Genomic DNA, 26,653 nt, shown 5'->3' with positions numbered 1-26,653 from the left:
TTCAGTTTCATGTAAGTTTGGGTTATGAGCCTTGGTGCCTAGAAGTCTGGATGGACCTGTGGCTGAAAGGTCAGTCATTTTTGGTTTGTTTATGAGGTATGACAACCCCTGATGTTCAAGAGATGGGTTGAGAGTTCAAGGATTCAGAAGCACAGTAGAAAAGCCTTACTAAGATAAAAGTAAAAAACTGCGGTTGCTGGAAATCCAAAACAAAAACAAAAATACTTGGAAAAACTCAACAGGTCTGACAGCATCTGCGGAGAGGAACACAGTTAACATTTCGAGTCCGAATGACTCTTCATCAGAATTAATGAAAAATAGAAAAAGAGGTGAAATATAAACTGGTTTAAGGGGGGGAGGGGTGGGACAGGTAGAGCTGGATAGAGGGCCAGTGATAGGTGGAGATTGCCAAAAGATGTTATAGACAAAAGGACAAAGAGGTGTTGATGGTGGTGATATTAGCTAAGAAATGCACTAATGATGACATTAAGGGTAGAAAGCAGGACAAGCAAGTGACAGATAGCCCTAGTGGGGGTGGGGTGGGGGAAGGGATTGAAATAGGCTAAAAGGTAGGGATAAAACAATGGATGGAAATACATTTAAAAATAATGGAAATAGGTGGGAAAAGAAAAATATATATAAATTATTGGCAAAAGGGGGATCGGAAAGTGGGTGGGGATGGAGGAGAGAGTTCATGATCTAAAGTTGTTGACTTCAATATTCAGTCCAGAAGGCTGTAAAGTGCCTAGTCGGAAGATGAGGTGCTGTTCCTCCAGTTTGTGTTGAGCTTCAATGGAACATTGCAGCTGGCCAAAGATGAACATGTAGGAATGAGAGCAGGGTGGTGTGTTGAAATGGCAAGCGACAGTGAGGTCTGGGTCATGCTTGCGGACAGACCGAATGTGTTCCGCAAAGTCTGCATTTGGTCTCTCCAATGTAGAGGAGACCGCATTGGGAGCAGCGAATGCAGTAGACTAAATTGAGGGAAGTGCAAATGCTTCACCCTCTGGGACACCCTGGTCCACTCCTCCATCACCCCCTACACCTCAACCCCCTCCCATGGCACCTTCCCATGCAACCGCAGAAGGTGCAACACCTGCCCCTTTACTTCCCCCCTCCTCACCGTCCAAGGGCCCAAACACTCCTTTCAAGTGAAGCAGCATTTCACTTGCACTTCCCTCAATTTGGTCTACTGCATTTGCTGCTCCCAATGAGGTTTCTTCTACATTGGAGAGACCAAAAACAGACTGGGTGACCACTTTGCGGAACACCTTCAGTCTATCCGCAAGCATGACCCAGACCTCCCTGTCGCTTGCCATTTCAACACACTACCCTGCTGTCATGCCCACATAGCCGTCCTTGGCCTGCTGCAATGTTCCAGTGAAGCTCAGCGCAAACTGGAGGGACAGCACCTCATCTTCCAACTAGGCACTTTGCAGCCTTCTGGACTGAATATTGAGTTCAACAACTTTAGATCATGAACTCTCTCCTCCATCCCCACCCACTTTCCGATCCCCCTTTTTCCAATAATTTATATATATTTTTCTTTTCCCACCTATTTCCATTATTTTTAAATGTATTTCCATCCATTGTTTTATCTCTATCTTTTAGCCTATTTTGATCCCTTCCCCCACCCCAACCCCACTAGGGCTATCTGTCACTTGCTTGTCCTGCTTTCTACCCTTAATGTCACCATTAGCACATTTCTTAGCTAATATCACCACCATCAACACCTCTTTGTCCTTTTGTCTATAACATCTTTTGGCAATCTCCACCCATCACTGGCCCTCTATCCAGCTCTACCTGTCCTATCTCCCCTTATACCAGCTTATATTTCACCTCTTTTCTATTTTTCCTTAGTTCTGATGAAGAGTCATTCGGACTCAAAACATTAACTGTATTCCTCTCCTCAGATGCTGTCAGACCTGCTGAGTTTTTCCAGGTATTTTTGGTTTTGTTTTAGTAAAGTCTTACTGCGTAGCGTCAGTGGTCAAGTGACATTGAGACGGAGAAGCTGAGAGGCAGTTCAGTCAGTGTGTGTAAGAGTGGGAAGACAGGTTTTCTCAGCTCCCTGAGAAGAAAAATTCCAAGGCTAGTGGGACATTGGTTAACTGAATAATCAGTTACAGGACTCAGTAACATGATCAACTTAGTGGTGATGCTACTGAAAAAGTGAGATTAAAGTGTGGTTATTTTTGGGTGTATCGGGGAGAGATGAGAGTTGGGTGAGAAGCATTAAGTGAAGGCCAAGAATTTGCCAGGAGAAACCTGTTTGCACATGTGCCATCCTGAGCTGGAGCCTTTGTGTCAAGCTAGTAGCAATCCTTCACTGGTTTATGTGTCCGTAAAGATATTGCTGGATCAAGGAATATTGGGAAGTTGAATCAACTTCTTGTGTTTGAATTGAGGTCTTTCCAACTTTTTTGTCTGGTGTAATATAGTTCACTTTTCTTGTTTTAATCAACATTTTATTCTTTGTATTAAACATTTATCAGCAGACTCCTGTGAATTTGTTCAGCAACTTTCCTCCATGGTTTCCAAAAAAAGAAGTTAGGATCTATCAAGCCAGGTTTCACTGTGGGATCTGACTTGTCCAGTATTAACATCAGCTGGGATAGTAACACACGGCACATAAATCTAATTAACAGGCTAAATACATTTTTCTTAATATTCTCCATGAATTTACCAGATTTCAGCAAACTCTGTAGACTCTCTCTTCAGAGGAAGCCTGGGTATTTTGTCACACATAAGAGATTATGAGTTGTGTCTGGGTGCTGGAAAGGGCAGTAGGAGGAGAATGAAGTGTTTAGTTATAATACTCCAGCCATCATGTGGAGCAGATTTCCTGGACCAGGTGATCTTTTCCTGACCTCTGAGCCTCTCTGTGACTGCATTTGCCAGCTCAGCTGCCAATGAAATCAACTATTGTCCTCCCAGTTGGAAACTTTCCAAGTAACACCACCTATTGGGTTTACATGAATGAAACTAGTCCAATCTATTAGTGTTAGCAAAATTCATTGGACTGGATTTTGGAAACCTGCCACAGACTGGATTGGAACTGGGCAGACCCTGGATTTCCCCGCAGTGGCCGGCATGTCAGTTTGCGGGTATCTACTCGCTTCCGGGTCATTTTTAAGGAGACAGGTCGGGCAAGGTGACAGTTACCCATTTGCAGTCAGGTCGCTTGTTAACATAATTAAAAGGCCTGTAAGGCTAATAGACAGAGGCCAACTAGAATTTTTCACAGGTCACCTTGCGGAGGGCTCCCTACAATGGCTGGCCCAGCAGCTGCAGCTTTTTTTTCCCAAAATTTTGTGAAAAGTGCTGAGTGGGCACCTCCATCATGAGGCTTACCTCTCTCTCTCACCTGCATTGGCAACTTCAGTGCTGGAAAGGGATCCTATTGCACCCCCCCACCCCCAGCTTCTAGGGCCTGCCCATTATCCTTAATTAGACAGCAAGTGTAATCCCTGGCCATTCATTCAAAACTCTGCTGGACAGGGCCAAGACCTAGACACTAGCTGCTCTGGTGGGATTTGAACCCATGTTCCTAGAGTATTAGGTGGGACATCTGGATTATTTATCCAGTGATATTACCACTATACCACCACCACTTTCCCAATTCCTTATCTGTTGAATTATAATCCACAATCCCAAATTTGTTCTGAATTGAACCTCAGTTGAGCTGAATTTAATTTAATGAATGAATTTACCGCAACATAAATTTTCCCAAAATTCATCCAGGTTAAAAATTCCTGAAATGTGACATTTTTGCGACAGCCTACCTCACACTCCAATGACTACTCTTTATGTGAAAAATTAGACAGTGGGCGTCAGATTATTCGCCTGATCCTACGCTCAGCTGTGCAGACATGTATTTCCAGCAAGGATCACTGGAGAATGACTAAGAGTAGGCTGGCAGATTTCTCTCCCACCATTTTCCCTGACCAAGGGTGTTGAGGTTATTTGTACATTCTGCTGTGCCTCCTTCTCCACCCCCCCCACCTCCTGCCCCCTCCAAAACTTGACACTGACTGTGGATGTAACCTAGGATCTTCCTGGTCGTATACTAATTGCCTGCTCAATACTGAGTCATTGAGGTGTTGCAGTTAAAAGCGACTATAAAATCTTTATAAAACCAAGTAATAGTGGCCTACTTACATTTTGAAACAGCCACATGGAAGTCAGCTTTTGTGTTTCTTTTAGCTTCCCCATTAATTGATTCAATCAGCTATATCTATAGTTATCCCTATAATGTCAAACCCTTTCAGAGCAGAATATTGGTTCAAATCCCATTCAAAGGAATCTAGTCCATATAACATTAGTTTGATTTGTCGGGGAGTCTGCAACATTTTTATCCCGGTCTTGTTAATTTTGCATTCATCCCCTAGTACTATAATCACAGTTCAAGAACAGTGAACTAGATTAATCAGTCACAAACTTGTATATTTTTTATTCACTATATTCACACAGATAATAGCTTCATGTATTGCAAAGAATCAGCTCTAGAGGTTAAATGGCACTAATTGTGGGTAAAATTCTTCTTCAACCTCTGAGTAGTTTTACTTTTTAGGAATTGTTGGCTGCTATAAATTCCTGAAATCTTCACTGGTGATTCTGCATTTCACAGTTTGGATGAATTTTAATGTTTTGTCCTTCTGTTTGCTTACAAGGCAGTGACATCCAATTTATTGCATTCGGAGATTGGGGAGGTCTGCCTGATCCACCTTATGTAACGATTGTTCAAAAAGCCACAGCAGATGAAATGGGGCGAGTTACGCAAAATTCAAGAACAGATTTTGTACTCAATGTTGGAGATAATTTTTACTACCACGGTGTGAACAATGTAAATGATTTCAGATTTCAGGTAACGGATTGTTATTCATTCGTATCAGGTGTGTTTTAAAGAAGGGAAATCTCTGTCTTTACGAAAGCTGCACTCAAAAATGTGTTTCACCTGGGGACAGTTCAGTAACGGTACAACATCCTGTAATGACTTGACAAACCGGACATGTTTCAATAAGAAACAGATAACTTTGTTACAGACAGCTTTTCAGATGCTACGTGCCTGAACCAGGCCCTTGACGAGAAGCCCTGCCCACCCACCCTCCCCCCAGCCCCGGATTACCTGCACTTAGGGCTCATTGGCCAGAGCCTCTAAGAACAATCATGTGACCCCTGATAGACAGTAGGAGAGGCTATACATTCCCTGCTCTTTTAGTTTATTTTACAGTTTCTATTTACGGAGAACATTTGAATATCCAACAACATATAATATATATAAGATATATATAGACAACTCAGGTGATTAAAGATTAAGTCCCTGAGGTGCTTTCCTTATTCGGTTAGAGTGGCGTAGCTCTACCACTGAGGTTCTTCTACAGGATTCGACATGATCAGGAACTGCAGCACCAGGTACATCATTACATAGTGGCAGTTCAGGATTTGGCAACTCTACAGTGACATCAGGCATGCCTATTCTAGGTTGATCTATCAACTCAGGAATTAATGGTTTGACTTAGATCACAGGTTAGTTGTTGGAATGTCTCTCCATTCCGAAGATGGTCCACATGTTTTCGAACAATTTGGTCTTCCACTTCCACCTGGAAGGACAAGAGATCAGTTTCTGAGACAATTGTACCAGGAATCCAACAAGGTCCATTTCCAGAATCCTGCACAAAAACTGTGTCTCCCACAGTGAATCTTGAGCTTTGCTATGAATATCGTGGTTCAATTTAATCTGATTCTTCTCTACCTTCTCCTCTAAGTTTGGAAACGCCAGACTTAACCTTGTACGTGGGTAGCATTTCATCAATAATTCAGATGGTGTAGATTCTGTAGTTGAATGATAATTGAGAAAAAAGCGGAAAAGTCGAGTTTCTAGAGTACCTTCTGATAACCCCTTCATTCCAAATTTGAACATTTGCACAGCTCTCTCAGCTAAACCATTTGATGAGGGATGGTATGGGGCTGTTTTAATATGTCTGATTCCATTTAAACTCATGAATCTCTGAAACTCTGTACCGGTAAAGTCTGTACCGTTACGATGACTTCTGTTGGCCATGTATACTAAAACATTGACGCAGCTTTTCGACAGTTGTACTCGATGTTGGTGATCTGACTTCATACATATCCATCCATTTAGAATGTGCATCTACGATCAATAAAAACACGGTACCTAAGAACGTTCCTACATAATCAATATGTAGTATAATTCAGGGTTGACCAGGCCGCTCCCACGGATGCAGTGTAGCTGAAACATGCAACTTCTGTTACTGCTGACAATGGAGACAGTACTTGACCAAGCTTTCAATGTCACTGTCAATACCTTGCCACCAAACATAGCTTTGCGCATGCATTTTCATCTTCAATATGCCTGGATGCGCACTGTGAAGTTGTCAAGAGTGGTTCTCTTCCTTGCGAAGTGACGACAACTCTTGATCCCCACTACAAGATTCCATCTTGACAGCTTAACTTTGTTTTTTGGGCACGGAATGATCTCATTTCTTCAGACACTGGTGAATTTGATCACCCTTGCAATCCAAGATCTCTGACTTTTGACAAGATCAGATCTCTGTTCATCCAATTTCTAATTTGCTTCACACACACACAGATGATGAATCCAAGGAATTCAGTACAAGAAGCACTTCTTGTGGCACTGGAGCATGTACAAAGCTATCTGGTAATGGGATATGACTGAGTGCACCCATAGTTACAATATGCAAGCCAGGGCGGTGCATAAAGGTATACTCATATGCAGACAATATCAAAGCACAACATTGAATTCTTACTGATGCTACTGTCAGAATGGCCTTTTCTTCACTGAATAAACCCATTAATGGTTTATGCTCCGACACAATGGTGAAATGTCATCTAGCCAGATACTGGTGGAATTTCTTCACTCCGAATATCACCGATAAACCTTCCTTTTCTAGTTAGGAATAACCCTTCTTGGCTATGGAGAGGATTCTGGAGACATAGCCAATTGGCCTTTCTGATCCATTTTCCATTCTATGTGATAAGACAGCCCCCACATCGTAAGGAGATGCATCACATATTAATACCAATTCTTTTGATGGATCGTAGTGTACCAATTAACACGATGAATGTAATAGCTTCTTAACTTTCACAAAGGCTTCTTCCTGTTGTAAATTCCATGACCAATGATGATTCTTTTTTAACAACAAGTGTAATCATGCTAACACTGTTAATAAATTTGGCAAGAAGTGGCTATAGTAGTTGATCATATCCAGGAAAGCTTTGAGTTCAGTTACACTGGACGGGGAGGGCGCATATTTGATTGCCCTAACTTTCTCTTCTACCGGATGCAAACCCATGGCATCCACCCAGTGACTCAGGTACGTAACTTCTGGCACTTGGAATGTACATTTCCCCTTCTTTAATCGTACACCAGCTTCCAAGAATCTTCTTAGCACCTCTTCCAGGTTGATCAAATATTCGGTTCTAGTTGACACTGTGATCAGAACATCATCTAGGTATACTACCATTTGGGGAAGTGCTTGCAAAAGACTCTCCATTGCCCTTTGGAAGATTACACATCAGATAATACTCCAAAGGGTAGGCGAGTATATTGATAAAGACCCTTCCACGTGTTGATGATTACGTACCCTCCAGACGTGCTATGCAGCTCTAACTGTTGGTATGCATGGCTCATGTCCAATTTTGTGTAGGATTTGCCTCCATCTAGCTTTGCATTTATGTCTTCTATCCTCAGGATAGGATATTTATCTAGCTTGGCTGCCTTGTTCATGGTCAATTTATAGTCCCACAAATGCGTATAGTTTGGTCAGGCTTAACCATAGAGCCATAGAGGTCTACATCACAGAAAAAGGCCCTTTGGCCCATCGAGCCTGCGCCAGTCAAACAAGTACCTAAATATTCTAATCCCATTTTCCAGCACTAGGCCCATAGCCTTATATGCCATGGCATCACAAGTGCACATCCAAATACTTCTTAAATGTTATGAGGGTTTCTGCCTCTATCACCCTTTCAAGCAGTGAGTTCCAGATTCCCACCACCCTCTGGGTGAAAAAATTCTTCCTCACATCCCCTCTAAACCTTCTGCCCCTTACCTTAAATCTATGCCCCCTGGTTATTGATCCTTCCACCAAGGGGAGAAGTTTCTTCCAGTCTACCCTATCTGTGCCCCTCATAATTTTATACACCTCAATCATGTCCCCCCTCAATCTCCTCTGCTCCAAGGAAAATAACCCAGTCTATCCAATCTCTTCTCATGACTAAAACTCTCCAGCCTAGGCAACATCCTGGTAAATCTCCTCTGCACTCTCTCTAGTGCAATCACATCCTTCCTATCACGTGGATTCCAGAACTGCACACAATACTCTAGCTGTGGCCTAACCAGCGTTTTATACAGTTCCAGCATAAGCTCCCTGCTCTTATATTCTTGCCTTGGCTAATAAAGGCAAGTATCCTATATGCCTTCTTAACCACCTTATCTACCTGTCCCACTACCTTAAAGGACTGGTGGACATGCACACCAAGGTCCCTCTGATCCTCGGTACTTCCCAGGGTCCTACCATTCATTGTGTATTACCGTGCCTTGTTTATCCTGCCCAAGTGCATCACCTCACACTTATCCGGATTAAATATTATTTGCCACTGATCAGCCCATTTGACCAGCCCATCTATATCCTCCTGTAATCTAAGGCTATCCTCCTCACTATTTACCACCCCACCAATTTTCGTGTCATCTGCGAACTTACAGATCAACCCTCCTACATTCAAGTCTCCTACATTCAAGTCAAGTCTAAGAACAGCAAGGGACCCAACACCAATCCCTGTGGAACCCCACTGGACACAGACACCCAGTCACAAAAACACCCCTCGACCATCACTTCTGCTTCCTGCCACTCAGCCAATTCTGGATCCAATTTGCCAAATTGCCTTGGATCCCATGAGCTCTTACCTCCGTTATCAGTCTTCCATGCGGGACCTTATCAAAAGCCTTGCTGAAGTCCAAGTAGACAACGTCAAATGCATTGTCCTCATTTACACACATGGTCATCCCTTCGAAAAATTCAATCAAATTGGTCAAACATGACCTTCCCTTAACAAAACCATGCTGACAGTCCTTGATTAATCCCTGCCTCTCCAAGTGTAGATTAATTCTGTCCCACAGAATTCCTTCCAATAGTTTCCCCACCACTGAGGTTAGACTGACTGGCCTGTAGTTCCCTGGTTTATCCTTTCCTCCCTTCTTGAATAACGGTACCACATTGGCTGTCCTCCAGTCCTCTGGCACCTCTCCTGTGGCCAGAGAGGTATTGAAAATTATTGCCAGCCTCTGCTATCTCCTCCCTTGCCTCATTCAACCAGGCCTGGAGATGTTTTCTACTTTTAAGCCAGCCAGACTACTTAGAACCTCCTCCCTTTCTATGCTAATTTCTTTAATTATGTCACAGTCCTTCTGCCTGATTTCCATACCCACATCGTCTCTCTCACTTGTGAACACTGACACAAAGTATTCATTTAGAACTCTACCTACGTCTCCCGGCTCCATACACAAATTACCACTATGGTCTTTAATGGGCCCTACTCTTTCCCTAGTAATCCTCTTACTCTTAATGTACTTGTAAAATAACTTTGGATTTTCCCTTATTTTACCTGCCAATGTTTCTTCATGTCCCCTTTTTGCTCTCCTAATTTCCTTTTTAAGTTTCCCCCTACACATTCTATACTCCTCTAGGGCTTCCGCTGTTTTGAGCCTCGGTATCTGCCATGAGCCTCCCTTTTTCTCTTTATCCAATCTTGTATATCCCTCGACATCCAGGGTTCCCTGAATTTGTTGGTCCCACCCTTTATCTTTATTGGAACATGTTGGCCCTGTACTCTCCCTATTTCCTTTTTGAATGAGTCCCACTGCTCTGACGTAGATTTACCTAAAAGTAGTTGCTCCCAGTCCTCTGGCCAAATCATATCTGATCTTATTAAAATTAGCCTTCCCCAAATTTAGAACTCTGATTTCTGGCCCATCCTTGTCCTTTTTCATAAAAACCTTGAATCTAACGGAGTTATGGTCACTATCTGCATACGCCTACCACTAGCCCGGCTTCATTCCCTAAAATTAAGTCCGGGACTTCTCTTGTAGGACCTTCTACGTACTGGCTTAAAAAGCTCCCCTGGATGCATTTTAAGAATTCTGCTCCCTCTATGACATCATAGCGATCCCTCTATGACATCATAGCGATCACACTATGACTAACCCAGTTAATGTTGGTGAAGTTGAAACCCCCCACTATTACTACCCTATAGTATTTTTACACTTCTCTGAAATTTGCCTACATATCTGGTCTTCTATTTCTCTCTGACTGTTTGGGGACTTAAAGTACAGTCCCAGCAATGTGATTGCTCCTTTTTTGTTTTTAAGATCTACGCATGTGTATTCATTTGAGGAACTTCATTTGTCAACCCTCCTCACTGTTGTAATTGATTCCTTGGTCAATATTGCGATACCCCCTCCTCTTTTACCTCCTTCCCTGCCTCGCCTGAAGACCCTATACCCTAAAATATTGAGCTGCCAATCCTGCCCCTCTCTCAATCATGTCCCTGTGACAGCAATGACATCATACTTCCATGTGTTAATTTGTGACCTCAACTCATCAGCCTTATTCGTCAGACTCCTTGGTAATTAATGTAGAATAGATGATAAGAGACTGAAAAATAATAAGAGACGGAAAAATATAGAATTTATGGAATATTGAGTTCCAATATAAATGAGATTGGTGCAATTAATTAATCAGTCCATGACATGTAATGCCTAAGAGCTGGTTATACAAGTACATTTTTATGGTCTCTCCCTGTCTAATACAAGTTAATTTTCTTGTGAGCCTCAAATGCTGTAGAATGAAATGTAAAATTTATATTGGAGCTTAATTGTTGGCTGAAGCATAAACCACAAGCTTTTAACTAAACCACTGTTGTTAATGTTTAAACCACACATCTATTGTAAGGCAACCAAAGATCCTGGAAGTTAAAGTGAGTACAATGAGTGGGAAAAAAAACTGTAACTTATTCATTTAATATTATGAAATCATATCTGTTAAAATTGGATCTGTCAGTGGGTTAAGTTTTAGAATATTTGCAGACAAAACTTATAAAATAAATTGATAGATGTATAAAGTCTTTGAAGGGAAGTCAATAGTATCAAGAAGTCCCTTGCTTGGAAATACATTCCATTTTATAAATCAGTGCTCAGTCATAATATGTGGCAGAAAATTGTTTCTTCTCTCTCTTTTTAACCAGTTATTCACTTTTAGTTTTGCTACATTTGTGAATCATTGTAAATTAACTCCCCTCCCACATCTATTGCTGATACACTCAGTTGCTGACATAGATTTTTATTTATTTGAATAGGAAACGTTTGAGAATGTGTTCATAGCTCCATCCCTTGCCAATAGCCCATGGTATATTCTGGCAGGAAATCATGATCATTTGGGTAATGTGTCAGCACAGATTGCTTATTCTGGGTTCTCTAAGAGATGGTGAGTGATTCTGAACATCTGTTTGTTCATGTAACGTAGTGCTTATATGTTAGGGAGGGGGAATCAATGAGATCATCTTCCACCCCAATCTAGCAATAGGTCCAAGCATCCAAAGAATCTGCATCATCTGGAGCAGACAATAAACAGATGTTAAATCCCATGATGAGCTCAGTCTTCATTCATTTCTATCGTGGAAGTTGCAGAGTTTAAAAAAGAGACTTAGTCACAAATGTTAATGTTTATTATTAGTTAATCATTACGCCTCTGAAAAGGGATATCATGCAATCATGAAGTAACATTATGTAAGCCCACCTTTAAACAAAACTTTTCAAAAAATGCTTTAAGAGCTTTTGTAATGATGTTATTTCCTTTCTAGGCAATCTAGCAAACTTCATTTCCTCAATTGGTGTTACATTTTCCTGCAATCATGAGGAATGAATTAGTATTTCTGTGTTTCCTGCTCCATTTACAATTTTTCCTTGTTTATATTGTAATTTTTTGACTTACCTGCTTTTAATGTTGCTTTACCATGTAAGACATCGAAACCCTTCTGTGAAAATTGGACAATGCAGTGAACTGTGAAGCATCATAACAAGTGGAGAGTATTTGCTGGGAAATACCTCCTTATACAAGTACCCACATTATAAAGTATCTGTCCTGTACAAGGATATTTTTTGCTTCATAGTTTACATGTCTGGGGATGTGTCATGGCGATTGCCCATCCCTTCCTGGTGCAAGTGGATCAGGCTTGACCAATGTTCCAGGGAACATTGGAATCTGCCCCTTCTTAGAATTGGTCCATGCTTAAGGAAAACACTGAGTGAGCTTTGATTGTTATTTGGCTACCAATAAGAAAATTGGCTCACTCAACAGCTCTTGAAAGGGCTGAAGCTGGCCTTTGAAGGGGACAGACTTGAGTTTGAACTTTCGATCCACATCACTCTGATTAGAATTGTTGACAAGTTCTGTTATCGGTAGACAACATCATTCAATCTCAATGTGCTGATAGGAAAGGTGTACCAAAGGAGGCTTGCTGTCTTTGAGGTAGAAGGACACATGTCCTGAGAAAGCACAGTCTCAAATCCTTTGGGACTCCCTGTGAGTCAGCGCTATGTTCCATCTCAGCTAGGAAAAGGTTTTATAGAAGTGCCAAGGTAAATTACAGATACTTATCCTTCATACAAGGTGTGGCCTCAATGTGATATCATTTTGTTGGACCAATTGGAAAGATTCCACACAATATTTTCGCTTTGAGGCAACATGCCCTTGCTGTATAGAAATTGCATGATACGTTGTAAGGGACAAGAGTTATGATTATTATGGTTGGTTTGCTGGTCTCACTCCATCCTTTTTCTCATATGTACTTGGAAAAGCCTAGGCCATGGGGGCAAGTGGACGTAACTTAGCTGTTTTCGTTGCCATTCATAAGTTAACATGTTCATCAATGAAAGGTGGTTCCTGGCTAAATCTTTCCAAAGCCATAAAGGACAAATGAGGGCTGGAGATAGACTTAGTTAGACTTAGACTTGTCCCCTATGTGATCAGAAGAACAATGAGCAGCAGGACTCCTCCACTGGCCAGGCCCATTGCAGATTGTCCCATTACAGCCCAGGTGGTGTCCCACTCTTGGAGTTCCTCCTTAAATATAATTTGCCAAGCCTTCTTTGGCCAGCTTTGTTTTCTTCTTCCAACTACTGGTGTCCATTCTACTGCCATTCTGGCAGGGCATACATCTGGGAGGTGAAATATGTCTCCTGCTAGCCTCAGTTTGTCTCCCTGTCATGATGTCCTGCAGACACCTCTGATCAGTCCTCTGTAGTACTTTGTCATTGGTGACACCTTTGTTGTTTTCTTCCATATCTCACTGGCATTGTTTGCGGTCAGTACTAATATGGTTAGATAAGCTGCAGCTTTGTGTTCTTTTTGATGGTGTTGGCTGACCCGGCTGTGTGGAGCCACTGGAAGACTGATGCTGTTTGCCGATTCTTCTGTGAACGTTGATTTCTACTGGAGATGTTGCTTCCTAGTTAGGGGAAGTGGTTGACGTCCTCGATTGTTTGCCTGATGGTAATGGGAGGGCCTTGATTCCCCCTGTCATCATTGTCGGTCTTCTAGCAGCTGATTCGTAGACCAACCTTGGTGCCTTTACTCTCAATACTGGTGGCCATGTCTTGGAGTGCACACGATTCTTCAGCCAACAAGGCAGTGTCATTGAGAAATCCAGGTCCGTCAACTGATGATGTTGCCATGGGATGCCAAAGTCTGCACCCCATCCCCCAATCCCCTTGCTCATGATGAAATAAATAATCAAGAGGAAAGGGATTGGGGAGATTATGCAGTCTTACTGTGCTCCTGTGATGATGTTGAAGAAGTGTGTAGTGCTTGTGCTGGTCTTGATGCAGCAGCTGGAGTCAGGATATGAGGCTTTGAAGATGTTAATATACCACTCCGGGATGCCACATGTCTTGCGATGTACCAGGGTAACAGCTGATGGATGCTATCGAAAGCCTCCTTGATATCAATGAAGTTGACAAGTGGATTCTGATACTCTAGGCTCTGCTGTATGATGTTCCTGAGCATAAGGGTCTCTCGTTGCATGATCTGCCACGCTAGAACCTGCCTGTTCTTCGTGAAGAGTACTGTCTACTTTTGCTTTCAATCTGCTGAGGAGCACCGTGCTGAAGACCTTGCCAATTGCTGACTGCAGTGTAATAACTCTCCAGTTGTTGCAGTCGCTGAAGTTCCCTTTCTTTGTCAGCTTGAATCTTTGTCCTCGCCTCCAGTCATCCGGGATGTCCTCTGCAGTCCAGATCTTGTCGAATAGGTCCATGGTCTCTGTTGTGACAATGTTCTTGTTATGGAAATGGACCAGACATCCTGAATAGATGACCAATTATGAGTTGGAACTCACTCTTCAGAGAGCTCCATTGCAGTGGCAAGTTTTGTCTTGAGCTGGATCCCAACAAATATTCTTTATATTGTCAATGCCTTGTCCGGCTCTCGCATGTGTTAGTCATTTGCACAAAGCATTAACTTCATATCAGCTTGGAATCCATTGTTGGATGGGTGGATGCATTCCCTTTTCCTGTATGTCCTGCCCAAGATGATGAGCCCAGAAGGAGTAGTATCAGCATCATCTCATGGAACATTGTAACAGACTCTCCATCTGCTCCAATTGCTCCAGAAAGTACAATGAGTGAGTGGAGGAAGAGATACAGGGTGAAACACAATGCAAAAGTAAGGAAGAGTGAGTTGGGGTGACAGGAGAGGAATATGTTACCCATCCCTAATTGCTCTTGAACTGAGTGGCTTGCCAGGCCATTTCAGAGGGCAGTTAAGAGTCAACCACATTGCTGTGGATCTGGACTCACATGTAGGCCAGACCAGGTAAGGACGGCAGATTTCCGTCCCTAAAGGAAGGAAACTAAATGCCACTAAAGGATATTAGTGAACCGGATGGGATTTTGTAACAATCAATGATGTTGTCATGGTCACAGTTACTAAGACCAGTTTCTAATTCTAGAATTATTAATTGAATTCAAATTCCACCAGCTGCTGTGGTGGGATTTGAACCCATGTCCCCAGACTCCGAGCATTAGCCTGGGCCTCTAGATTGCAAGTTTAGTGATGTTAGTACTAAGCCACTGCCTCTCCTAAAAGTGCACATTAGCATGGAGCATGTGATCCTCTGCAGGATGCCCTAAAGCAGTGAGGGGGACAAACATATCTGGGGTTCTGAAATAAATTTGGCTATTAGTGCTATCAAGATCTTGGACACCCAGTATTGGAGCCTGCCACTGCCAGCTTTGGCCAACTGGACAGATGTCTAGATTGAGTAGTGATGGCAGCCCACCACACTGGAAGCTCCCTACAGACTGTTGCCACCCGGGTCATGGGCATGCAGCTGGAAGGCTCCATTCCAAGGGCACAGCATGGAAAGGCCCCCATGAGACAGCCTTCTTTCAAGCAGACCATTCAAGTTCCCTCAAATACAGCTGGGCAAAAATGCTCAGCTGAAGAAAGCATTCAGAAATGGTACAAAACAACCCGCACTCAGCCAACTTTAATAAGAGGTTGAAAGCAGGTTGGACCACTGTCAGAAAGAACCATCGGGTGAGCAGCTGACTGAGGATGGTTCCCCACTTAAAAAGTTCAAACATCTGGTGTGAGATCTGATTTACATATTTTGCAATACACACAAGCCCATAGGGAGGCATATGTTTGCCAGTAAAAGCAGCCATTAGGGCGTTGGGTGTGGAAGGAACACAGCATGCAGAGCCTAAGAAAATTTCAGTCCATTCTATTGTGTTTTTACAGCAGAAGAAGCAAATTGAATGCAGTTTATTCAAGTGCTAAAAATGTGAGAATGCTTGGAAATCAGGACCCAGGTTAGGGAAAGTTACTACTTTCACATTAATGCTCAGGGTTTGGAACTGAAGCTGGAGTCTAGTGGTAAAGTGCAAGGTGTTACTCTAATTTTGGAATAAATGGTTATACCTTCTGTTATAGGAACTTTCCAAATCTCTACTACGACTTGAATTTTAAAATTCCTGATGTCAATGTTTCTGTCACCATTCTGATGATCGATACTGTTGTCATCTGTGGGAATACCTATCAAGCCAGCCAGCCAGAAGGACCTGAAAGCCCACAGGTAGCCAGGGAGCAACTGCAGTGGATCCGACAAAAATTGGCACATTCCAGGTAACCTTCCAATATCCAACTTAGAACAAAAAAAGTAATGTCCAGAGCAGTACTTTATAGAAAGGAGCAAACTTTACCAAAAAGAAGTCAGATGAAAGACCCAGTAACGTATGGGTTAACATTATCGGGCTAGGTTGTTTGAGCATCCTAGCAGGCAAACACTTCATTAGAGGAAGCAAATGAGAGTAAAAGCTATAATTGTTATTAAGTCAAATGGTAAGGAGACAGTGGTTTGTTGCTGTTTTTATGCACTTTAATGGTATCAATTCATGAAAAATCATAGAAAGTACAAGAGAGTCCATTCAGCCCATCTGATAGGAGCTATTTACTCTGATCTCATTTATCTGCCCTAACCCCGCACTCCGTGGGAAAATGTACAATAATTTAAATTCTTTAGGAACTGTTGGTTTCTGTTTTAGGTCTGACTATTTGATTGTTGCCGGTCACTACCCAGTGTGGTCAATAGGACAGCATGGTCCAACTCCATGTCTAGTGGATCAACTGAGGCCGCTCCTAAAGAAATACAATGTGACAGCCTATATCAGTGGACATGATCACAGCCTCCAGGTAGGGAAGTATTGACTTAACTCTCATTGTTGTAAAATGATCACTGCTTTTTAGTTGTGGAATTTGTGAATTTTGATAAGTTATCAGCCGTGTGGTGTCAATGGGTTTATTCAGAATGTTTCTAACACATTTTTGACTATTCTTTTTTTTAAAGATTGTTATGATATAACAGGTTGTATTTGCCAGGCTGACCAAATCCACAATGGAAACTTGGCCACGCTATCACAACTGGTTTGCAATCGATGTTTATTACAAAAGGTTGGTGCACTGAATTCAGAAGTAATGAGTAAACTAACACCTTTAGAGATTTAAAAAAAATTAAATTAAAACATTTATTAACAAAAGAAAAGAATTAAAACACATACACAAGCCTACAGTTAACCCGTTACTTAATATTATAACAAATCCCAAAATTCCTAATTAACCATCCTACAATTGAGTGACTTTTAGGGCCTTTATTTTATTCATTCATGGGATGTGAGCTTTGCTGGCTGGGCCAGCATTTATTGCCCATCCCTAATTGCCCTTGAGAAGGTGGTGAGCTGCCTTCTTGAAACGCTGCAGTCCATGTTGTGTAGGTACACCCACAGTGCTGTTAGGGAGTTCCAGGTTGGAACGGTGATACATTTCCAAGTCAGGATGGTGTGTGGCTTGGAGGGGAACTTCCAGGTGGTGGTGTTGCCATGTGTGTGCTGCCCTTGTCCTTCTAGATGGTAGTGGTCGTGGGTTTGGAAGGTGCTGTCAAAGGAGTCTTGATGAGTTGCTGCAGTGCATCTTGCAGATGGTACACACTGCTGCCACTGTGCATTGGTGGTGGAGGGAGTGAATGTTTGTGAATGGGGTGCCAATCAAGTGGGCTGCTTTGTCCTGGATGGTGTCAATCTTCTTGAGTGTTTTTGGAGCTGCACTCATCCAGGCAAGTGGAGAGTATTCCATCATACTCCTGACTTGTGCCTTGTAGGTTGTGGAGAGGCTTTGGGGAGTGAGGTGAGGTACTTGCTGCAGGATTCCTAGTCTCTGGCCTGCTCTTGTAGCCATAGTATTTATATGGCTAGTCCAGTTCCGCTTCTGGTCAATTGTAACCCCCAGGGTGTTGTTAGTGGGGGAAATCAGTGATGGTAATGCTATTGAACATAAAGGGGCGATGATTGGATTCTCTCTTGTTGGAGATGGTCACCGCCTGACACTTGTGTGGTGCGAATGTTACTTGCCACTTGTCAGCCCAAGCCAGGATATTGTCCAGGTCTTGCTGCATTTGGACATGGACTCCTTCAGTATTTGAGGAGTCACAAATGGTGCTGAACATTGTGCAATCATCCCCACTTCTAACCTAATGATGGAAGGGAGGTTATTGATGAAGCAGCTGAAGATGGTTGTGCTGAGGGCATTACCCTGAGGAACTCCTGTGGTGATGTCCTGGAGCTGAGATGACTAACCTCCATCAACCACAACCATCTTCCCCTCTGATTCCCATTGACTCCAATTTTGCTAGGGTTCCTTGACACCACACTCTGTCAAATGCTGCCTTGATGTCAAGGGCAGTCGCTCTCACCTCATTTTGGAAGTTCAGCTCTTTTGTCCATGTTTGAACCAAGGCTGTAATGAGGCCAGAAGCTGAGTGGCCCTAGTGCAACCCAAACCTGGCATCAGCGAGCAGGTTATTGCTAAGCAAATGCCTCTTGATAGCACTGTTGATGAACCCTTCCATTACTTTACTGATGAATGAGAGTAGACTGATGGGGCGGTAATTGGCCGGGTTGGATTTGTCCTGGTTTTTGTTTACAGGAGATACCTGGGCAATTTTCCACATAGCCAGGTAGGTGCCAGTGTTGTAGCTGTACTGGAACAGCTTGGCTAGGGGCACAGCAAGTTCTGGAACTCAAGTCTTCAGTATTATTGCCGGAATATTGTCAGAGCCCATAGCCTTTGCAGTATCCAGTGCCTTCAGCCATTTCTTGATATCACGTGGAGTGAGTTGAATTGGCTGAAAACTGGCATCTGTGATGCTGGGGACCTCTGGAGGAGACCGAGATGGTTCATCCACTCCGCACTTCTGGCTGAAGATTGTAACAAATGCTTCAGCCTTATCTTTTGCACTGATGTGCTGGGCTCTTCCGTCATTGAGGATGGGAATATTTATGAAGCCTCTGCCTCCAGACAGTTGTTTAATTGTCCACCACCATTCACCACTGGTGTAGCAGGACTGCAGAGCTTAGATCTGTTGGTTGTGTAATTGCTTAGCTCTGTCTATCACTTGCCTCTTGTGCTGTTTGGCACGCAAGTAGTTTTGTGTTATAGCTTTGCCAGGTTGACACCTCCTTTTTAGGTATGCCTGGTACTGCTCCTGATGTGCCGTCCTGCATTCTTCATTGAACCATGCTTGATCCCCTTGATTGTGTTTGGGGACAATTCTGCTGCTGCTGACCCACAGCACTTTATGGATGCCCAGTCTTGAGTTGCTGGATCTGTTTGAAATCTATCCCATTTACCACGGTGGTAGTGCCACACAATAAGATGGAGGGTATCCTCAATGTGAAGGCGGGACTTCATCTCCACAATGACTGTGCAGTGGTCAGTCCTACCGACACTGTCATGGACAAATGCATCTGCGGTAGGCAGATTGGTGAGGATGAGGTCAAGTATGTTTTTCCCTCTTGTTGCTTCCCTCACCACATGCCGCAGACCCAGTCTAGTAGCTATGTCCTTTAGGGCTTGGCCAGCTCGGTCAATAGTGGTGCTACCACGCCACTCTGGGTGATGGACATTGAAGTCCTCCAGCCAGAGTACATTCTGTGCCCTTGCTACCCTCAGTGCTTCCTCCAAGTGGTGTTCAACATGGAGGAGCACTGATTCATCAGCTGAGGGAGGGAGGGCAGTACGTGGTAATCAGCAGGAGGTTTCCTTATCCATGTTTGACCTGTTGCCATGAGACTTCATGGGGTCCGGAGTTGACGTTGAGAACTCCCAGGGCAACACCCTCCCAACTGTATACCACTGTGCCACCACCTCTGCTGGGCCTGTCCTGCTGGTGTGACAGGACTTATCCAGGGATGGTGATGGTGGTGCCTGGGACATTTTCTGTAAGGTATGATTCTGTGAGGATGACTATGTCAGGCTGTTGCTTGATTAGTCTGTGAGAAAGTTCTCCTAATTTTGGCACTGTCCCCAAGATGTTAGTACGGAGGACTTTGCGGGGTTGACAGCGCTGAGATTGCTGTTGTCGTTTCCAGTGCCTGGTCCGTCTGGTTTCATTTCTTGTTTGTGACTTTGTAGTGGTTTGATACAACTGAATGGCTTGCTAGGCCATTGAAAGTCAATCACATCGTTGTGGGTGCTGTGGGTCTGGAGTCACATGTAGGCCAGACCAGGTAAAGACGACAGATTTCCTTCCCTAAAGGACATCAGTGAACCAGATAGGTTTTTACAATCAGCAATGGTTTCATGGTCATCATTGGACTTTTAGTTCCAGATTTTATTTGAATTCAAATTCCACCATCTGCTGTGGTGGGATTCAAACCCAGGTCCCCAGAGCATTACCCTGGGTCTCTGGATCACTAGTCCAGCAACAACACCACTACCCCATCACCTCCACCATGTCTCCATGACAGGATCATTCCCACAGAGTGTACTGGCGCTGCCATAAGCCTGACTGGAATCAAATATTCACAACTGCGATATGAGGATCTATGGAATCATCTCACTGCTTGTCGTCGTCATCTTCCACAAATCTAGCAGCTATGAGGACCTCCCTTGTGTACCTGCCCCATCTAGCCAGTGCGAGGGCTTCAACCATGTCATCATTGCCTCGGAGGACCTCCTCACCCACATCCCCATCGGCGTCCTCCTCATCGGAGGAGAAGTGCGGCTCCTTCATATCCTCCTCAGCTAGCTCATCTCTCCATTGGAGCGCCAGGTTTAAAAGGCACAACAGACAATGATGATGCGTGACACCTTCTGCAGACTATATTTCAGGGATCCACCAGACCGGTCCAGGCATTGGAACCTCACCTTCAGCATCCTGATGCTCTGCTCCACCAAGGTGCGAGTTGTAGCATGAGCCTCATTATACTGTCGCTCTGCTGCAGTCTGAGGCTGCTGCACGGGTGTCATCAGCCACAACCTCTGAGGGTAGACCTTGTCCCCGAGGAGCCAAACCTGCAGCTCCTGTGGACCCTGGAAGACTGCAGGGATCTGTGAGGGACTGAGGACATAGGCCTTGTGCAGAGTTCCTGGAAACCATGCGCACACCTGCAGGATATGCTTCTAGTAGTCACGTAAGAGCTGCACATTCAGCAAATGGAAGCCCTTGCAGTTGATGTAATCCATTGTGCGTTGCAATGGTGATCTGAGTGCCATGTGAGTGCAGTCTATCACACCCTGCACCTGTGGGAAACCCGAGATCTGGGCGAATCCAATCGCTTTTGTATCCTGGCTATCCTGGTCCCAGGCAAAACGCACAAAGTTGTGTGCCCTCGCAAAGATGGCATCTGTGACCTTATGGATGCACTTGTGGGTGGAGCTTGAGAGATCCCACAGAGGTCACCTGTGGAGCCCTGAAAGGAGCCACTGGTATAGAAACTGAGTGCTGTGGTCACTTTCACAGCCTCTGGCAGTGAATGCCTTCCCATGGCACCAAATTCTGCAGTAATTGGCAGATGTGAGCCAACAGTTCCCTGGACATGCACAGTCTTAAACGACACTGGTTCTTGATCATCTCCAGGAATTAATGACAGTGTCTATAGACTGTGGGTGTCACTAGGTGCCAGACTGCGATGGCTCACTGTGGCCCTTGGGCGTCATGTGCAAGATCCCCAACCGCTTCTTCTTCCTGAGGTTGATGCACCTGCATCTGTGCGGCCAGGAGCTTCAGTCACTCTCTCCTCTGTCTTCTTCATTCTCTGTAAGCCATCAGGCATACAGCTAGTTCACCAGGCTCCATGACCCTGATGTACTCCTCCTGCAGGATGTAAGAGAGAGACATGTGGTTAACGTGGGTGTACTAAGAACCTGTCCTGGTTAAGTGTGACGGCCCCTTAATGCTTCCCAGAGAGTGCAGGCCACCACTTGGATGGCCAGAGATTAGTGTGCTGCATGGCTGCCCTGTTCGCTTGAACCATGGTGGAGACTGGTCCAAAGTGGGATGCAGACATTGCAAGAGGCTGTGAGCGCCTCCAGCAGTGACTGCTACTTAGCCAGCTTTAGCGAGGAGATTGTACAACATGTGCATCCCAACTGCTCTGCAGTCCATGAAAGTGCACATGAATGTGCAGCCTATGCCAGCAGGAGGTGGTGTTAGAGGGGAGGGGAGGCAGGGGGGGAGCTCTGGAAAACTTGGTGGCACCTTGATGCCTCTGCAATGTTTGAGTGGGCAGATAAGCTAGGAGCCTGATCTCAATCACGTCAATGTGGCTGGGCCTGAACTGTCTCAGTTGCAGGGGAATGGTCACTTTCTACAGGTTTACTGAATGCATGGCTGCTTCCCTCGCCCACCCTACACCCCCACCCCGAACGCTCATGCACCATATTAAATGGCAGGGGCGGCCCTTGCACCCCCCCCACCCCCCACCCCGCCACCAGTCGCCTCAACAGCAAGCCAGCACTTGCCCCCTCTCCCCCTCGCCCTCAAAAGTCACATCCGAGGCAGGGTGGCACTAAACCCCGGTGCCCCTGGGGCCTGCAAAGCAACAGGCAACCCTGGCGAGCTCTGCCAGAACGTTGCTGCGCACTCACCTCCAGTTCACGTCACCTCTGTGCTGTTGTGAAACACGTTGGGGTGCTTTCCCGCCGACGTGGATGGACCACCCAGCGGGGCTGCAAGAGCCTGGCTGGGTGGCCTGATAATGGTATGCTGATGTATCACAATGAGGTTCCCGACGACTGATGGTGGGAAACACAGCCCGGCATCGTGAAACCGATCGCGCCGTGTTGCCCGCTCTTGCCACCTATCACGCCCGCCACCAGCGAGCCCGGAAAATTCCACCCCAACGAAGGCACTTATTAACCCACTTCTGTAACCTGCAAACATATCTAGCTGTAGAAAATGCTCAGTTATAACCAAGAGCTTTCAGAGCCTCCATAACAAACCATGAAACCTCCCAGAATTTAGGGATTTGCCACTCAATTAACGGCAGATATCGGAGACCCTGAGCTTTCAGTCAAACAATGTTTCCTCTGGAGTGCAGGTGCTCTGTTAGTCAACCAGAACTCTGGGCCCTCAGCCAAGCATACAAAATAATACATAATACTCAATTACTCTCGCTCACAGGAGAAGGAGGTGCAGCATGTTCCGTGCAAAGTATTTTCCCATATTCATTACCTAAAAATTGTGAGAAGGACTTTTTCCTATTCAGACACAAAAGCAAGATACTTCACAGAGGCTGGAAATCTGAGATACAAACAGAAAATGGTGGAAATACTCAGCAGGTCAGGCAACTTCTGTGGAGAGAAACAGAGGTAACAGCCTGGATTTTCATCCTCGAGGCGGCTAGGGGGATCTGCAAAATCCCTGGCTTGGCCCACCTGCCAGCCTCAGGAGGAAGTGCTCGCCAAGGAGGGACCCTCATTGCTCGGGGGACGGGCCAGCTCACCCAGGAGGACGTGAAGAGGCAGTCTCGGGCTGCCGGGCTTGGAGGCGGGCTGTTTGAAAGGTCTGCCTCGGTGCAGGTGTTCTGTTGTTCAAGTAGTTGCCTGGGCTCTTAGCCAAGCCTCATTATGTATGCTTGGCTGAGAGCCCAGAGTTCTGGTTGACTAACAGAGCACTTGCACCCCAGAGGAAACATTGTTTAATTGACAGCTCAGGCTCTTTGATATTTGCAGTTAAGTGGATTCCTGCTTATGGTTTGTGGTTTTTGAAACTTCAAGGGGCCTTTATGATTGACAGTTTTAGTAGCCTTCACTGCAGAATTTTCCTTCAATAGGAGAATTTTTTTTTTTACACATCCCACTTTACACTGATGTTCATTGGTTCTAGAATGTGTGCAGTGGGTCAATGGGCATGAAAGTGCCAGAGCCTGGTATAGGGGGCATGAGGGGACCTAGGGGGACAGTGGAAGGGCAGAGCCTGGCATGGAGGCATAAGGGAACATGGGGGGTGTATGGGGGGAGTAGACTCTGGCATAGGGGCATGAGGGGGACCTTTTGAACTTATTTTTTAAAAGGTCCCTTGAGCATATGAGGGTTCATGATTCCCCTAGGGGCCATGAGCCTTTAAAAACCTGGCCCATCTCCATGAAAATTGTGGAGGAGTAGGCGATATCCATTTGCACAATGGAGCCAGCAGGTCGGGAGTACCAGATGCAGGCTTCTGACTGGAAGCAGCCCGCAGCCTTTAAAGGCATTCTCAAAGATAGCACAGCCGCAAATGGGGTCGGGAATCCCGGAATTTAGAACTGCCCGCCATTTTTAAAGGGCTCCCAAGTCACCGTGACTCGGTGAAAATGCGGCCCAATATTTCAGGTCATTGACCTTTCATTAGTACCGATGAAGGTCATTGACCTGAAACATTAACTTTGTTTCTCTTCACAGTTGCTGCCTTTACTTTCCGATCCCTTGTTAAATAATCCTTTGTGGGTACGTGCCATTTTGAGTCCCTGATGCATTTTGTCTCCCTGATACGTATTGCAGGAAAACATCTAGAACAGATTGCATTCATTTGTGTGAAAGTCAACACTGTAATGTGGACAGGCCTGAAGATTGAATTGGAAATATCTGCCCTTGTTGCATGGCCGACCTGGAAGGTTAAAATAAAATGTGAATTAGCATAGGTGTCATATTCAAAGAAAAGCCCTGGTTGTTAAAACTTAATTTGCTGGAGGCAGGAGTGGATGTTTTGTGCTTCTCTGCTGCCTTTATCCAAAATCCTACCAAGTCTCGTTCATCCAGCACTCCTGTGCTCACTGACCTTGCAGGGAATCAAGGGATATGGGAAGCGGTCAGGAAAGTGGAGTTGAAGCCCAAGGTCAGCCATGACCGTATTGAATGGTGGAGCAGGCTGGGCAGGCAGGTATGGCTGAGGCCCTACTCCTGACCTTGTTTTTTATGTTTTTATGACCTACATTGGCTTCCGATCTGGCAATGCCTTGATTTTAAAATTCTTAACCTTGTTTTCAAATCCTCCATGGATTCACCTCTCTCTCTTTCTGTAACCTCTTTCAGCCCTAAACCCTTGGAGATCTCTGTGCTTCTCTAATTCTGGCTTAATTTTAATTGCTCGAGCATTAGTGGCAGTGTCTTCAGCTGACTGGGTCCTAGGCACTGGAATTCCCTCTTAAAGCCTCTCCATTTCTCTACCTCCCTTTCCTCCTTTAAGACACTACTTAAAACCTACCTATTTGTCCGAGCTTTTGATCACCTGACCTAATATCTCTTTACATGACTCAGTGTCAAATTTTGTTTTGATGATCGCTCCTGTGAAACACCTTGGGATGATTTACTACATTAAAGGTGCTATACAAATACAGATTGTTGTTGTTGTTTAACAATATCAGTAAACTGAACAGGTAGATGTGGATGGAGACAAAGTATTATATTGAAATGGTGCGGAATCAAATTAAACAGTGAGAGCTTCACTGAATAAGGTCAACATTGGTAAGATATTTCAGTATATGAATTCCTTAATAGCAGGGAATGTGTAAATTAAAATTGACATTATAGCTGGGCTTTTAACTTCCAGGAATGAGTACATTCTGGCACCCTTGCACTAATCTGACCTTCATCGAGGCAATTGGAAGCTGTAACTCCTTTGAGTACAAAGACATTTCCATCTGTTCCTATTCAGATGAAGTTACATTGTTTCATAGTTTGCCATTGTGAGATTTGAACTCTTGATCTTGGGGTTAGTAAACCCAGTATCATAACCACTTGGCTATTTAGGCCAAGTAATTGGAAGATGTAGCTGCACAGATCAAAATGAAAGCCACCTGGTCACTTCAATTGGCGACCCTGTGAATTTAATCTGTATATAACTATCCATCCAGATTGATGTAACCAGTTCTGTTGAAGGGTCATGAGGACTCGAAACATCAACTCTTTTCTTCTCCGCCGATGCTGCCAGACCTGCTGAGTTTTTCTAGGTAATTCTGCTTTTGTACCAGCAAACCCCTGATGGTTGATGGGAAATGCTCCAAAATGAGATGGATTTTAATGCATTTTGTTTTACTCTACAGTTTATTCGGGAAGGTGATGGGATTGCGTATATCGTCAGTGGAAGTGGGAGTTTCGTCGACACCTCTACTGTAAACAAAGAAAAGGTCCCAAGAGATTGGCTGCACTTCTACAATTCTGAGATCAGCACCTTAGGTGGATTCGTACTGATTCAAATCACTGCAGAACAAATGTTTGCATCATACAGGCAGCCATATGCGATGGTGGTTTTCCAGACAGCACTGCCAAAGCGCAAACTTTAAATCAGGAAAAAGAAAATTGGACTTAAGAAGAAACAGATTTCTTGCAAAATTATTCATAATATATACCATTCACTTCAACTGGTTTCTAAATCTTTTGACTACAGGAGTTGGATTTGAAATACATACGAACATACGAATTAGGAGCAGGAGTAGGCCACTTGGTCCCTCGAGCCTACTCCGCCATTCAGCAAGATCATGGCTGATCTGAATGTAACCTCAACCCCACATTCCTGCCTACCCCTGATAACCTTTCACCCCTTGTTAATAAAGAATCTATCTAGCTCTGCCTTAAAAATATTCAAGGACCCTGCTTCCACCTCCTTTTGAGGAAGAGAGTTCCAAAGACTGAGAGAAAGAAGTTCTCCTCATCTCTTCCTTAAACGAGCAACCCTTTATTTTTAAACAGTGACCCCTAGTTCTAGATTCTCCCACAAGAGGAAACATCCTCTCCACATCCAC

At 44.3% G+C, this 26,653-nt stretch overlaps 1 protein-coding gene across 1 annotated transcript; it reads left to right on the top strand.

Annotated features, from left to right (window-relative positions):
* acp5b (acid phosphatase 5b, tartrate resistant) lies at window positions 1–26,355 on the top strand. The gene is made up of 6 exons (XM_041208601.1): window positions 1–69; window positions 4,674–4,867; window positions 11,395–11,522; window positions 16,032–16,223; window positions 16,643–16,790; window positions 25,955–26,355. The coding sequence occupies exons 1-6, from the start codon at window positions 51–53 to the stop codon at window positions 26,192–26,194; spliced, it is 921 nt and encodes a 306-aa protein (XP_041064535.1). The 5' UTR covers window positions 1–50; the 3' UTR covers window positions 26,195–26,355.
* Window positions 26,356–26,653: the final 298 nt, after the last annotated feature.

The sequence above is a fragment of the Carcharodon carcharias genome, chromosome 16, assembly GCF_017639515.1.
Source record: "Carcharodon carcharias isolate sCarCar2 chromosome 16, sCarCar2.pri, whole genome shotgun sequence".
Lineage (NCBI taxonomy): Eukaryota > Metazoa > Chordata > Chondrichthyes > Lamniformes > Lamnidae > Carcharodon > Carcharodon carcharias.
The sequence above is the reverse complement of the archived record's forward strand: the minus strand, read 5'-3'. Positions and strand labels throughout refer to the sequence as shown.

Coding starts and splice junctions, on each gene's coding strand:
- acp5b (XM_041208601.1), top strand. Junction 11,523..16,031: donor TCTGGGTTCTCTAAGAGATG/GTGAGTGATTCT, acceptor CTTCTGTTATAG/GAACTTTCCAAATCTCTACT. Junction 16,224..16,642: donor CAAAAATTGGCACATTCCAG/GTAACCTTCCAA, acceptor TTTCTGTTTTAG/GTCTGACTATTTGATTGTTG.